The sequence below is a fragment of the Bos grunniens genome, chromosome 4 (assembly GCF_055505025.1).
Source record: "Bos grunniens cultivar Pamir isolate PY7600 chromosome 4, Bosgru_T2T1.0, whole genome shotgun sequence".
NCBI classification, from domain to species: Eukaryota; Metazoa; Chordata; class Mammalia; order Artiodactyla; family Bovidae; genus Bos; species Bos grunniens.
Window position 1 is genome coordinate 63,841,057 of NC_141168.1, and position 16,477 is coordinate 63,857,533.

At 40.4% G+C, this 16,477-nt stretch overlaps 1 protein-coding gene across 5 annotated transcripts in view; it reads right to left on the reverse strand.

The window, feature by feature from the left end:
• The window catches only part of DOCK4 (dedicator of cytokinesis 4), a 479,600-nt gene that overhangs the window by 256,273 nt on the left and 206,850 nt on the right, over nucleotides 1–16,477 (reverse strand). For all 5 annotated transcript variants that reach the window (XR_015162547.1, XM_086396606.1, XM_086396604.1 and 2 more), the window contains exons 5-7: nucleotides 14,620–14,716; nucleotides 8,104–8,252; nucleotides 4,077–4,161 (exon numbers count right to left, since the gene is read on the reverse strand). Coding sequence is in view for 4 of the 5 variants with exons in the window: in XM_086396606.1 (XP_086252732.1) it covers nucleotides 4,077–4,161; nucleotides 8,104–8,252; nucleotides 14,620–14,716 (331 nt within the window). In the remaining variant the exon portion in view is untranslated. The remainder of the gene's footprint in view (nucleotides 1–4,076; nucleotides 4,162–8,103; nucleotides 8,253–14,619; nucleotides 14,717–16,477) is intronic.

The following is a 16,477-nucleotide window of genomic DNA, read 5'->3' on the forward strand; positions in this document are numbered from 1 at the left end:
GTTATAAAGGCACTTAGTAGTTACTCTAAATGTAATTACATTTTAACTAGACCTTTGGGGAAAGAAAGAGATGTATTCCAAAGACTTAATAAAGTGATACAAATTTTTGATGCTCACCAATGCATCAATTACTGGGTGAACTGTCTATATATACCAGGGTTCTCACCTTCAGCACTACTGATAATTGGGGCTGGTATTCTGTGTTGTGAGAGCTTTGTGGGATGTTTACCATCTTCTGGCATGTACCCACCAGATGCCAGTAGCACCTCTCCTGACCCCCTGCTCCACACCATCCCCAATTGTGACAATCAAAACTTGTCTACAGACATTGCCAAATGGACTCTATGATCGATAACCACTGGCCTACCCACTAAGGATCACACAGCAAGCTGCTAACGTGATCTTACAAAAACAAAGAAAGTTTCCTAAAAAGATTCTCCTTATGCACAAATTAACTAGAGAATCCAGCCAATAAGGTCTTCTTTTATTTACCGAAGGATCAAGCTCTGGTCATTGGCAGTAAACCAAGTGGACATATGTTAACACTGTGAGGCTTAGCACATTTCGCTGCTTAGATGAACACAATTAGGTGAGAAAGATCTGCTAACAAGGCTATCAAAAAACCGAAAACAAGACTTTCTTTTTTTTTCTAATGATGCAATATGGAATTAGTAAGATGCAAACACCTGTGTTTCAAATATGACATGGCAAAGACACAGCAAAAGAAGAGAAGTAGCAACAATTAATCCAACGTCCTGTGTTGGCGCATTTTACCTCCATGACAGGATCCTTGATGCATGAGTGACAATAAATCACTACCCCACCCCCAGCCACACGGGATTTGGTGGTGGTGCCTGCCCACTCTCCTAGATGAAGTCAGCACAGTCAGTCATGTTTACATAGAGAAAAGGGCCAGTGCTACAGACAACCTGATTACTGCTGCGCCAGGACATAAACAGGAACTTGAAGCTGCCTTAGAGAAAAAACATGTCCTTCTGAAGTTTATAATTATTCGAGGTTTCCTGGAGTACTGTCCCAATTTCATTTAAAATCACAATGTTTCTGACAAATGAAGACTGTGAACTAAGTTCTGAGCTATAAAATACAAAAAAAAAAAAAAAATCCTTATCATCTGGCAGTCATCACAGCCCAGATGAGACCCCAGAATCCTACCAACATAACACTCCCAGCAGCCACAACTAAGAAATTGGAATGTCCAAAGAGACGAAATAAATTTCTCATCCTATAGATGACATTAAGTAAAAAGCAGATAGATAAAATTACATACATACAAAATCAAACTTGGGAAAATAAAACATATTTTTGTCAGATACTGTTAGTTGGTTATCAAATATCTGACATCCCTAACTAAATATGGGGATGTGATCATGCCCTAGCCAAAGAAATATAACGGCAAGTATTGTGTGGGGTTTCCAAAAGGGCTCATAAAGTAGCTGAGTCAACTGAAAGAAATCATTCTCCTTCCTGCTGTTGGAGAGCAATGTAATGGCTAGAGCTCTTGCAGCCATGTTGTACTATGAAGCATCCCGGATAAAGGATCCTTTTTTTGCTTCTGACATCATGAATCTACAAACAAGCCCAAGACCTGCTGCCTGGGCTTGTATACTGTCAAAGAGAAATAAATTTCTATCATGTCTAAGCTTCTATTATTTATTTCATTGAACGCAGTCAAATCTAATTTTAAGAAGTAGCACAGTAAAATTCACTCAGTCATGTCTGACTCTCTGTGACCCCATGGCCTATACAGTCCATGGAATTCTCTTCTCCAGGAGATCTTCCCAGTCCAGGGATCAATCCCAGCCTCATGCATTGCAGGCTGATTCTTTACTAGCTGAGCCACCAGGGAAGCCCAAGAATACTGGAGTGGGTAGCCTATCCCTTCTCCAGTGGATCTTCCCAACCCAGGAATTGAAGCGGGGTCTCCTGCACTGCAGGTGGGTTCTTTACCAGCTGAGCTACCAGGGAAGCCCCAAAGACACAGCACGTAAGGTAATAATTATTCTTGCCACCATGCCTTTCTAACAAGGATGAAATAAAGATGAGAAAAGAATGAAGACTGACTGAATGCTTAGGTGCTTTGCAAATGTTATCTGTCAAGGAAAGGCAGTTCACATGCATGTCTTATTTAATCTCCCAAACAAACATGATAAGAATGATTTCTCCATTTAATAAATGAAGAAACTGAAGCTCTGAAACATTGAGCAATAAGTCCAAGATCAGAGAGCTGGTAGAAGGAAGAGATGAAATTCAAATCTAGTTTTTTTGATCTACAGCCATGGTCTTCTCATAATATCATAATGACTTCAAAACCATTAAGTGATTGCTTACTGAGTGCAAAGCACTGTACGAGATGATTTCAGACATAACAAAGGGAGGTAAGACATGGTGCTCACTCTGAAGAAACTTCAGATTGATTGAGAAATTAAAACAAAAGTGAGAGACAAAATTTGATGCCCAACAGTTAAATAAACTATAATAAAAATATCCCATTAGAGGATGTGTCTGACAAATTCTAGTGATTTTGTTATATACACACACACACACACACATATATATACACACACACACACACATAAGCTAAGACTTAGTGATGACTTTAAACTTTACTTTTAATCATCTCTGCCCTCCTCCCTCCAACCACTCTTTAACTGTGTTTTGGCTCTGTACTTGACACTCCACTTAGCACTAATATCACAGAGGGGTGCAGCATGGAACACCACTCTCAAGAAGCTCAATGTAAAGGAAATTCTTCACGAAAAATAATTTATTCCAACTGACATAATGAGCGTTAAATAATCTGAACAGATTGATGACAAAGGAAAAAAACTGAATGTGGTAATAAAAATCACTTTATCAAATGAGACATATGCATATTGGATTTACGAATGATTTTTTTCTCATGTTTTTCAGATAATCTCAGGTCAAGAATAATCTGCAATTCTATGAAGAATGTTATAAATTTGGGAAGCTACCTCCAAAGAGGCAGGATCTTCCAAAAGGAATCCACTGTTGACCACAGTCATTCCTCCTTGGAACATTATGGAAAGATACAGCAGTAACTAGAGCAAAGCAAAATTACACCTGGGATGATGACTGAATGTCTTTCCAGCCACAATTTTCTTTGATTTGAAGTTTTAAAAGAGCTTAGTGAATAACAGGGACTTCCCTGGTGGCTCAGTTGGTAAAGAACCCACTGCAATGAATAAGACCCAGGTCTGATCCCTGGGTCAGGAAGACCATAGAGAGGAAATAGCAACCCATTCCAGTATTCTTATCTGGGACATCCCATGGACAGAGGAGCCCTGGCAGACTACAGAGCCTGGGGTTGCAAGAGTGAAAGATGACAGCGACTGAAACATCACCCCACCAGGGAATAACAAGAGATTAGGTAAACTGTATACAAATATTAAGAATAGGAGGCAAAATACAAGACAGATGGATCATTCAGGGAACCTAGATGCCAAGTAAACAACTAGACTGTAACCTATCATGTAACTAGGTAAAAACTCAAGTCATGGGTGGTGTCGTGGTGGGCGATATGACCAAATATCTTATGATTATTAATAAGCTTCAGTACTCAGAAATGGTCTCGGAGAGATGGGGGCTAAGACCAGCATTTGGAGACCAAGGAGGAGACACTTTCAGGAGTGTGTGCATGTAGTGATAAGACGGGAGGAAAGGGAGTTAACACGCTGATGAGCACTGACTGGAAACACAGCAATGTCTTGATACATGACAGATAAATATACAACTTGTGAGCATTTCACTAGTCCAGGCAAAGTACAGAGATTTAGGAAAAGAACCTAAAACTTCTTTGGCTTTACTTCCTAGTACCTGGGAGTTGAGGACTCAGTAGGAATGTCAGTTAATTCTGAGACAGGCAAATTATCTCAGTTTTGTACTTGGGGCAGGGTCACCTCAGCTCTCAATTCTCTTTACTTGCTCCAAATTAAACCTGGAACATCCTGTTCTTACAAAATCAAGCAAGTATGAAAAGTGTCATGGAAACCACAAAATCAGCAGTGAGACTGCGAGCCACAGATTCCTATACCTACCAATCGGTAGAGCTCAGTAATGCTGATGTCCTCTGGATCCACCATCGCATACTCTTTCCTAGGCACCAGGTCCAGTCCCAGTTGTCTAGAGAACAAATTGCAAATGTTTGGAAGAAAAGTCACCTCAACAGAATATATTTAAAATAATTATCTTTACTGTATCACTCTAAAAAACATTCAATACATCACCCTTTGTGCTTCTCTCACCCAAACTCTTTACCTTATATTAACCCTTTGCAGCGCTCAGACTAAGTAAGGAGGCTGAACACTGGGTATAACTTGAGAAACAGAAGATTACAAAGGCAAGGAAACAGGGATGGGGAGGGGATGGGCCGGCCCTCTTGGTGCAGTGCTTTTGCCACTGGGGGCCTTGGTTCTACAGAGTGGGGAGCCTTTAGCACCCTGCAAACTATTACCACAGAAACCCTTCCTCGTTGCGCTGGCCTGGAAACTAGACATAGACATCATTTTGTTCTAGAACACAGAGTTGAGGAGAGGGAAGCCTGGCCTTGAGGATTTGACCTGGCACCAGGGGTTGGTTTTATGCTAACACAGTCACTGAACTGCTCTGGGACATCAGGAAGGAAGAATGAATTGATTCTCCCTCCACCAGCATCATCACAGGAAAGTCAGAGGACAGCACAGGGCTCTATGGAGAATGGAGAAGCTGCCGTTGTTGTAACTCTGTTTGAGGCTTTCAGGCAAGAATACTTTCTTCTGATGGCCCTGATAGGGAATGATATGACTATCTCCTCCTTCTCCCAAGCTTCCTCCACTTTTGTTTTCCCTTTCAGTAAGAAAACTATATTTAAAGGAATATAGTAAATGCAAAATCTGTAAACTGTAAGACATTTTAAATAAGTTGTCAAACTCAAAGAAAGCAAAATCAGACCTCTGAAATTTCATGAATTTGAGGATGATCTAAATAAATTATATTGCTCATTTTCATACATCCATGTTTTACCAACTTACCATAAATTAGCCATAGAATTGCCCAAAGCATAAGCTGGAACTTACATGAGTCAAAACTGAGCCATGATTCAGTCATAATTAATGTTTTCCCCTCTTTTCCCTTCCTTATGTCATTATCTTCCTTCCTAAAACTGAAAAAGTATCATCTTCTTGCCTGCTCTGTATTTCTAAGCTATTTTTGATAAGCTAACTTCATCCAACTTTCTTCCTATTTACAAACTAGTCTTTTAAAGGAGGACTGGCATGATGACTAAGGGCCAACATGATTCAGAGAACCAAGTTTTTTTCAAAACAAAAAGGAAAAACATTCAAAAACATTCGAAACATGAAAGATGGGCAGCCTAGGTCATGGTCAAACAGTCTTCAGATCTACCCCTCAAAGGGCCACCCCATCACACACAGTGAGACCGGAGGCTCCCTGCACATGGCTGGCATATCCCATCTCTTAGGAAGCGCTCTGTGCTGTGAATCACATTGGTCTGGAGTGGACGGGGCCTTAGATCTCTTCTGGCTCAACTTACTCCTTTGACAAGCAACAAGCAAAGAAACTGAAGTCAAGGAGGGCTCAGGAATTTGCCTCACATCATAAAAGAGGAGAGTTCCCAGTTCAGTGTCTTGCTGTATTCCACCCCCGCCCTTGATTCCCCACGAGGAATGCATCTCCCCAAGATTAATGAATTAGGGCTGCTCTCTTGACTGTCTATAAAAGGATGAATGGCACAGCTCACTCAGCGAAATAACAGAAGGACTCTGGACAAGATAGAGGTTTAAAATGTGTTATATACTTCACTCCTGTAGTATATGTCTTATCAGGAATCAAAACTGCCTTTTGATAAAGTGACATCCTACACTTAAAGGAAGCATTACTCTTGATTTCAAATTGGTTTTTCCAGATTCAGTAAGAGGCAAAATCATCTGTGGTATCTTTTACTGCCTTCTTCTTTCCTATCTGCTTTTCTTTTTTTCTGTTGCTCTAAGATGCTCTGATCAACACAGGATCACAATAAACTGTGTGGATCACAATAAATTGTGGAAAATTCTGAAATAGATGGGAATACCAGACCACCTGAGCTGCCTCTTGAGAAACCTGTATGCAGGTTAGAAAGCAACAGTTAGAACCGGACATCGAACAACAACTGGTTCCAAATAGGAAAAGGAGTACGTCAAGGCTGTATATTGTCACCCTGCTTATTTAACTTCTATGCAGAGTACATCATGAGAAACGCTGGACTGGAAGAAACACAAGCTGGAATCAAGATTGCCGGGAGAAATATCAATAACCTCAGATATGCAGATGACACCACCCTTATGGCAGAAAGTGAAGAGGAACTCAAAAGCCTGCTGATGAAAGTGAAAGAGGAGAGTAAAAAAGTTGGCTTAAAGCGCAACATTCAGAAAACTGAATCATGGCATCATGATTCTGGTCCCATCAATTCATGGGAAATAGATGGGGAAACAGTGGAAAGAGTGTCAGGCTTTATTTTTTGGGGCTCCAAAATCACTGCAGATGGTGAATGCAACCATGAAATGAAAAAACACTTACTCCTTGGAAGGAAAGTTTTGACCAACCTAGACAGCATATTAAAAAGACTAGATATTACTTTGTCAATAAAGGTCCATCTAGTCAAGGCTATGGTTTTTCCAGTGGTCATGTATGAATGTGAGAGCTGGACTATAAAGAAAGCTGAGCGCTGAAGAATTGGTGCTTTTGAACTCTGGTGTTGGAGAAGACTCTTGAGAATCTCTTGGACTGCAGGGAGATCCAACCAGTCCATTCTAAAGGAGATCAGTCCTGGGTGTTCATTAGAAGGACTGATGTTGAAGCTGAAACTCCAGTACTTTGGCCAACTCGTGCGAAGAGCTGACTCATTGGAAAAGACCCTGATGCTGGGAGGGATTGGGTGCAGGAGGAGAAGAGGACGACAGAGGATGAGATGGCTGGATAGCATCACCGACTGGATGGATATGGGTTTGTGTAAACTCCAGGAGTTGGTGATGGACAGCGAGGCCTGGCTTGCTGCAGTTCATGGGGTCGCAAAGAGTCGGACACGACTGAGCAACTGAACTGAAGATGCTCTGAAGGTCCAAACAGTGAATGGGGACTTGGGGAGATAGGGAGGCCATGACCTTATAGGATACCGAGGGACCACTTATCTTCCTACGCTTGAGCCCACATAAGCCTAACATCATAGTCTAAGTTGGCTTATTCTAATTTCTCACCAATACATTAACATTCATATTTAGCACAATATCAGCCTCGATCACTGCTTTAAATTACTAGCTTTAGTATTTAAAGTACTTGGCCAGTATTTTAGATTAGTCAGTTATGTCTTTTTTCTTTTTTTTTTTTAAGAGCAAATCTTGGTCAAGATCAGTTTTTTATCAAGTTTTCCCAAGCAGCTCCTCAAAAGACACTAACACATATGCACAGGCAGAATCAGGGCAGTAAGGAAAGCCACCCCTCACCCTTTCCCCACCACCACCCAGGATACCTGCCCCTAAGACTTTTAACAGAAGCTATCTCCCTCCACATAACATCAACAATCTATTACCACAACAGAAAAGAGGGATGTATTTAGAAAGAAAAATGCATGTCAAACCTAAAGCCTTTTTGAAACAATGTGGAGAAGGAAATGGCAATCCACTCCAGTATTCTTGCCTGGAAAAGTCCATGGACAGGGAAGCCTGGTGGGCTTCAGTCCATGGGGTTGCAAAGAGTCAGACACGACCGAGCACACAGTAGTAATACTCTCAGTGAAAGTTACGTATCTGACTGACCCCAGTGAACATTTTGTATTTCCTGAGCATGTGCCCACTGTCAGACCACACAGGGCAGTTGAGAACTGACAACATCCTGGGACCCACACCAGCCCTAGAAGATGCGGTTGTCAGCTCCATCAGTGACAGTCTGCACTAAGCCCCCCAAAGGAGAAAACTGGAAAAGCTTCCTCTGGTGTTTTCCAGAGATATGAGCACACGGTGGCTCACACCTCTGTAGCAGTCACACCCTCGTGTGCACCCACCAGAGCTCATCCCTGCGGTGGCGGGTACTCACTCGTTGCCCCAGTCCAGGCGGGCGGTGATGTGGCGCTTCACGTCCTTCATCCGGTCATGGGTGAGGTGCCCCACCAACACCTGCCGCCGCAGATCCAGGATTTCATTCATGATATGCCACAGGCGGTGGAAGAGATCACCTTCATTTCTCTAGGAAACACGCAAATGTGGAGATTCAGCAGTCAGACACTGGACACGGGGTTACCACAGAGAGCAGAGGGCGAGTCCCATTTACCCTCTATGTGCTGGGCACTCTGAAGACAGACTTTGCATTAACTCTCTCCTCGGGTCCTAAAACGTACTCACTTCCCTACACCCTTTCATCCTGTTTCACAATGCTGCTCTCCTGCTCAAGAATCCAAATCCAACTTCGCTTCTCGGGCTCCCTAAAACACACATCATGTCACAAGATCCTGATGACATCTCCACACCTGAGTTTGGCCTGATCTCTGACTTTACATTCTCTACTTCCCTTTCCACCTCAAATCCTCTCTTTCTTTGCTGCTGCTAAGTCACTTCAGTCATGTCCGACTCTGTGCGACCCCATAGATGGCAGCCCACCAGGCTCCCCTGTCCCTGGGATTCTCCAAGCAAGAACACTGGAGCGGGTTGCCATTTCCTTCTCCAATGCATGAAAGTAAAAAGTGAAAGTGAAGTCGCTCAGTTGTGTCCGACTCCTAGTGACCCCCTGGACTGCAGCCTACCAGGCTCCCCCGTCCATGGGATTTTCCAGGCAAGAGTACTGGAGTGGGGTGCCATTGCCTTCTCCGTCTCTTTCTTTAGCTCCCTCCAATTCTACTGTCCTTCAAGGCTACAACTGACTTCCACCTGCCTCAGGAAATCGTCCCTGACAGCTCTTGCTCACATGCTTTTCTCCCTTCTCTGAAGTATGGCTGCATGTAATGAAAGCCAATTCAAAGGAAAATCTTATTTTTTAATTACTTCTTGTGTGTTGGTCTTGATGCTTTACTGTTTCCCATCAGAAGCTGGGTACATAAAGGACTCTAACGTTCGTTCATTGATAAATTTTCACTGCTAGCATCTGGCCAGTATTTAGACTTTAAAAAAATGTTTTCTTTCTAACTTATTAAATTTTCGGGTAAATTCAAGCTAACCTCTTGTGAAATTCATCAAGCGAGGACGATTAGTTGGAAAGAAGATTGGTTCAACTCCTGGCTTCAAATCTTGGTTTTGCCACTTAACTAGTTTTATAGGCTTTGAGTATGGCTTTTGTCATCTGTGAAACACGCACATGGAAGGTTATTAGAGATAACATTTGTGAAGAGAGCCAGATAAGACAGTGATTAAGAGCACAGACTTGAAACATGAACTACCTCACTCTGCATTCTAATTTGGCCCTTCACTGGCTAAACACCTGTGGCAATGTATCAACCTCATGGAGCTTGTTTTCCTATCTGCAGAGTGGCTATCATAGGACTTATCTCATAGGCTTGTTATGAAGATTGATGACTTCGTATATTAAAACTCTGAGAACGATGTTTGACCCACAATAAATACCATGTAAGTATCAGGTGTTACTAGTGGTGTTATCATTACACTTTTGATCCAGAATAAATTTATAAACTTAAATCCAGATCCTTTAATAAATACTGAATCTTTATCAAAATCTAGGTGTATGTCTCTTACCCACAGATATTTAGGCTAAGCCTTTGGTAAGTATTTCACCTTTCATTAACTCTTCATCTTTCTTAAGCAGAAGCTATGCTTTCACTTTCTATGAAAACTATTAATAGGCTATATGAATAATGGTATGAAAGTATTGAGATTGTCATTTACCAGAAGTCCTCTACAGAGATAAGCTGACAAAAATATCAAATTCTGTCTAGTCATAACATTTTTTTTTTTTTACTTTACAATATTGTATTGGTTTTGCCATACATCAACAAGCATCCGCCACAGGTGTACATGTGTTCCCCATCCTGAACCCCCGTCCTACCTCCCTCCCCATGTCATCCCTCTGGGTCATAACATTCTTTAGGAAAAAAAAAAAGTGGAGATGGATCTTCTGCTTCATTGATGCTTGGTGACTAGAAGTGTTCTGGGGAACTGAGTAGGTTAGACAATGTGCCAGTTGAGCAAGAAACATTCTCCATGACACCATCCCTTATTCTCTGAGCTAGACGTAATCTTGCTCTCAACTCCTATAGCACTCACTTGAGCCTGTTCTTCTACGACCTCTCACTCTTTCCTCATGTTATACACTCCCATACAAGTCATTACAAGAGTTCTGTAATGCAATACTACTGTAAGTCACTGGTCAATGCCTGTGTTCTTCACCTGATGTGAGCTCCAACCACAGTGGCTGAGACTGCCCTGTGTAGTTCCAGCAGCTGGAGAATGAAGGAAGAAACACCTTGATTTCAAGGAGCTTTGGGCTTCCCTGGTGGCTCAGAGGTTAAAGTGTCTGCCTGCAATGCAGGAGACCTAAGTTCAATCCCTGGGTTGGGAAGATCCCCTGGAGAAGGAAATGGCAACCCACTCCAGTATTCTTGCCTGGAGAATCCCATGGACAGAGGAGCCTGGTGGGCTACAGTCCACGGGGTCGCGCTGAGTCAGACAGGACTGAGCGACTTCACTTTCACTTTCACTTTCACTTTAGGGAATCTTGAGAGGTGCAGTCTGTTTAGATCATATAAGAGAATAAGCAGGGGAGATCAAGAAAAACTTGAGGAGAACGGACCTAGGGATTATCATATTAAGGGAAGGAAGCCAGATGAAGACAAATATCATATGATATCAATCATACATTGAATCTAAAAAAATGATACAAATGAACTTATTTATAAAACAGAAAGACACAGACATAGAAAACAAACACTGTTATCAAAGGGGAAAGCGTGGGTAAATGAGGAGTTTGGGGATAGCAAACACATACTACTATATATAAAACAGATAAACAATAAGGGAACTGTGCAGCATAGGGAACTATAGCTGTATAGTGCACAAACTATGTTTAGTATCTTATAATAATCTATAGTGGAAAATAATCTGAAAATAATACACACACATACACACAAACTTCCCTGATGGGCTCAAATGGTAAAGAATCTGCCTGCAATGTGGGAGACCTGGGTTCTATTCCTGGGTCAGGAAGATCCCCTGGAGAAGGGGATGGCAACCCATTCCAGTATTCTTGCCTGGAGAATTCCATGGACAGAGGAGCTTTGGTGGGCTACAGTCCAAGGGGTTACAAAGAGTTGGACATGACTGAGCAACTAACAGTTTCACTTTCATATATACACATACATATATACAGACACACACACACACACATATATATATATATGTATAACTGAACCACTCTGATCTTCACCTGAAACTAACACATTGCAAATCAACTATACTTCAATTAAAATTAATTAAAAAATTGAAACTCAAACTTGAGGAACTCCATGGGCAGAAGGAAGAGTCCACTCAAGTAGTCAAAGAAATTACTTACCTAAGGAAGATATAATACAAGCCAAATCTCATGTGGCAGGGAGACAGCCAACTCCTGCTTAACATGACCACCACCATGTGAAGGGCACCTGTCTTGCTTTTGGGGAAGTTGTTCTGATGTTGTCCAGAGGGATGGGCTTGATTTCCTAATAATGTCACCTCTAGCATTTAAGTTCAAGAGCACAATGAGCTGAGAAGAAGTTGGATTCACAAAAAAACAAACCAGTCGGTCTGCTCTCCCTTTCAGAAAGGGGTGGCCAGAACAGTGACATACTGCAGCACCCGCCCCACTAATGCATGAAAACAGTACATAACTGTTTTGATAGCTAGTCAGAAAATGATGCCTCTAAAAACTAGATGTTAAAAAAATGGATAGTTATGAAGAGTCTTCAGGAAACATGAAAAATGCTTTTAATTTAATGTTCAATGAAAGAGGCAGGGTACAATATTAAACACTTAAAATAGAAAAATACATGACCATTTTTACAATATATCAGAAAACTTCTGTAACATTTATCTACAAAAAATGAACTATAAGTATTTTAGCATTATAGAGAATGAGCAAGTTTTTATTTGCCTCAAGATGGAAATAATATAAATTTTGGAGCAGCAGACAATTTACAGCCAGGTTTTCCTACTTAGCTTGTGACCCTAGATAGATTATCTCTGATGAGATTTGAGAATAAAAACTACCTGGTAAAGATGCAGGGAAGAGAGCTGTGCAATACCCTGCTGAAGGCCTGCACAAAGGTACTTGGGAGAAGATGACCTGTATTTCACCTACAGTTTTAGTTGTTACTGCTATTTTATTAAGTGATACTTTAAAGGACATTATTTAGACCATGACCAATGTACTGAAAAAAGCAAATAGCACTTCTTGAGCATCTACCATGTGTTTTTTTTTTAATTCTAAATGTTCTACGTTATATTAAGATAAAGTATATCTCATATACTGGTTACCACTGACAACATATGAGTAGCTCATCAAACACCTTCCAGTGGAGACACTAGGCACCTTAAAGCTATTAGGGAAGACCATGGACAGCATCCCGATACACTTATGCATGAACTTGAACCAAAACATTTAACAAAAACATTTATATTAAGAAAAGAAAAACCAAAAGGTCCAACAGACCCAAGTCAGCCAAATTCTCAAGGTTAAAAATCTAGTATCTCCAGGTTAAATTTTATATTTGTTCCTAAGAGAACTATTATTCTAGTCTTCAAAGAAACTTTGAAATAATCATTTATCTCCATCACTCAGGATGGTAGGAGGTGAGGAAGTTACTCTAAGAGCTTACAACACGTAGATTTTCAAGCCAATCAAGTAGTCCCCAAAATAGATGCTCGCAGCCTCAAAAGCAGGTAAAAATAGCTAGATAAGGCAGAATCAAGAGGAATTCAACTTTGATCCTCACTAGCAGCTACATAAAAGGGAAAGTGCTCATGCTTTAGCTCAATTAATGGTTCACACTTACATTGTCATTATCTTTATGGTGGGTATTTAGGATGCAGCGATTTGCACATTTCAGTTTTAATTTTCATCTTAATGTCGTGCAATATTAAGTGAAATAATACTTGGATTTTATTCTTTCCAAGACAAATGTTTAAAATCTAAGGAGATCTGCATTTCCTTTGTACTCTCCCAGCCCAGAGCCCAAGTTCAGTTATCCTGACAGCGCATTTACTGCACCCCAGCAAAGTCTAGATGCCGCGTTTCATCTAAGATCATCTTGTGGATTTTAGTAGTGAGCCCTAAAGCCACCAGCTCCGGGAGGGCATGGTCAGAGAAATCCAACATCAAATGGGTTTTTATTAGTGACTTTTAAAGATTTTCTTGCCTCAATGAAATATTCTATTGCATTTTCTATGGAGCGGAAAATAAAAATGGTCATTCTTTGTCCATGTCCCTCACTAATTTGGATTCTTCTCTTTGACAGGCTATTTCAAATCGAGTTGTCAGGATAAGTACACCTTTGTATTTTGAGCACATCCCTTCAAATGACTAAGCTGTTCTCTAAATTCCTTTGAAAATCAAAGAAGAAATAAACTCATCTTTCCCCAAACATCACCCCCAATTCCCCAGACAGTGGTTCAGTGAGGGCGCTAGATTTACATGTGAATCCCAGCTTAGTCATAGTCATTTTTCAACTGCTTGGCCTCCAGTAAGTACTTCACTCTCATTTTCTTCATTCGTAAGCTAGGGATGATCATAGTCTTTATTTCCTTGAGTGGTTGTAAGGCTTAAATAAGATACTACATATAGAGTAGTTCTTACAGGGTTTGCAACACAGAAGGTTCTCAGTAAGTATAATATGTAAATAGGTACGTGTTCGTGTGCGTGCTAAGTTGCTTCAGTCGTGTTCGACTGTTTGTGACCCTGTGAACTGTAGCCTGCCAGGCTCCTCTGTCCATGGCATTCTTTAGGCAAGAATACTGGAGTGGATTGCCACGCCCTCCTCCAGGGGATCTTTCTGACACAGGGATCGAACCTGCAACTTTCATGTCTCCTGCACTGGCAAGCAGGTTCTTTACCACTAGCACCACCTGGAAAGCCATATATATACGTATATACCCAAAACACTGACTCCTTTTTTTCCCAAGAAACATTCCTTTCTCTTGTAGTTCTAGAATCTTCTCATTGATTCTAAATAGCCTATCATTTTTAGTATACCTGAGCAATGTACAGAGAATTAGAATATAATTGAATGTCACCATTATGAAAATTATATTGAAAAAAAGCTTATTTCTCTGTGACAATTAAAATTATTCAGAAAGCCTAAATCTAGGTTCCATGTAAATGATCCTATTTGATTAGATGCCAGGAAAGTAATTTTTTACTTTCGTACAGCTTGAAAAAGAACTTAGAAAATCCATGCTGGATGGACACAGGAATAAAAGTCAGACTATGTTGTATTAAGCTCTCTATCCCTGATTCCCGGAGGAGTGGGAGTGACTTACAGCAGGTGCTCAAATACTAGTTGACACTCACCCCTGTTTAGATATTTCTTGAAACAATTCTCTACTGAAAAAACGATACCATTAAAAAGTTACGTACCACATAGAGTTGTTTCCACATAGTTCCCCAGTCTCTTAATGTTGATGTCATTTCTGTGATCACAGAGTCTTCAGTGGGAATAACCATTTCAAATTGTCTGTGAAATTGAACAACAAGTATATATGCAAATGACATAGACGGTAATCTTCTTTTAAATATTCTAAAAGACCAACTAGGAGAGGAAGCTGCCTAGTTATTTTTGGTTCTGCAAACAGAAACCAGGATCTGAATATGAACTTGTGTGAGGAATGTGATGTGGGTTATGGCAGGACAACACCAGAATGACCAAGCACTTCACCTAGATCAAAGTTTAAGCAGTGTGGTGAAGCAACACTACCAGCGAGGTTGTGCTCCAGGCACAGTTTGATCTCTGAACAGCAACTCACTTAAATTCTCCAAGCCCAAAAGTCCTTGTATGTAACCTGAGGTTACCAGGCCATCTGGACTGTGAGATGGCTCTTGCCTTCCAAGCGCTATGGCCATTGGGCTCAAAGACAGTGAAAGGCTCATTCAATGATCGTGATATGATGGCCGCAAACAGCCAAACTCACTCAGTATTATAAACAACTAGACACTGAGGTACTGACTGAATACTCACTTGATCTCATTAACACCTCATTTTTTTTTTTTAACACCTCATTTTTATTACTTCCAAACAGGACCATGAAAAATGATTACTGGTATCAGTAATGTTATCATGCATCTCAGAAGACATCACAGGTATTTGAATATCCATTGCAGAATGCTCCTCTCCATGATTAGGGCAATATATTCCTTCTATTTCTTTTCTGTGTGTCAGAAACTATACTTGGAAAATATTCATACCAATATTAGCAGGGTATCTATGGTGGTCCTGATGTTGAGAATATATATAAGGAGATGGAGAGAAAAAACCAGATTGAATTTGTCTTCTGCATCCTGTTTGACATATAATAACCTTTATTTTTTCATCTCTCATTTCTTTTTTCTAAATTCTTCATTTCTGTGCAGGTTAAAATGGGTAAGTGCCTTTAATTCTACTTCCCAAAAGAATGCTAATTGACTATACTGAGGGGGATTATCTTCTTCATTTGAGTATCTTTTTCTAACGACAATATTCAGTGTTCAGTGGACACTGAACCAGATTATGCAGATGATCAAGGGAAATTTTTATTTCTTATCATGAGGCTATTAACTGTTATGTGTTCCTTCTTGATGTTAAGTCCAAAGTGTACATAATTGTCTTTTGTAAAGTTTTCTTGGCAAGTATGGGAATTAAAATCTTGCCTTGATTTCTTCACCAACAAAGCCTCATTTCATACTGCTGCTAAAATACCCTGTGAATATTTTACTTCTTTCTAGAGCTTAAACATAGCTGAAGATGTAAAACCAGAAATAAAAGTAAACAGTAATATATGAACTTTGACATATACAGAACCTTTTATCAAGTCTACATAATTGACATTTTCAAATGGTAGTGCATTTATTTTGCTTTTCAAGCAGCTGTTGCAATTTAAATGATGAGTATTTGGAGACAGACATTATAAAATGATAGAACACAAAGTCTGGGCAGGAACAATGAATTCCCAAGAAAACTCAACAACCTACTTAACATTTAAAAACTGACATGACCACAGCAAGAATTAAACTACAAAGAAGTGACCTCACCATTCACAAACTATAATTAAAGGACCCCCACCTCGCACCCCCATCAGTTTTGCACTGCTCTGAGACCCAGGAAAGAATATAAAGGCAATTTAGTCTGTGGAAAGTTGGTCTGGGGTTTGCTCAACCAAAATGTACATTTTTAAGAAGCACAAAATTGCCATTTTTGGTGAGGCAGCTGTTTCCTCTTAATTATACCAAAATCAACATTCAA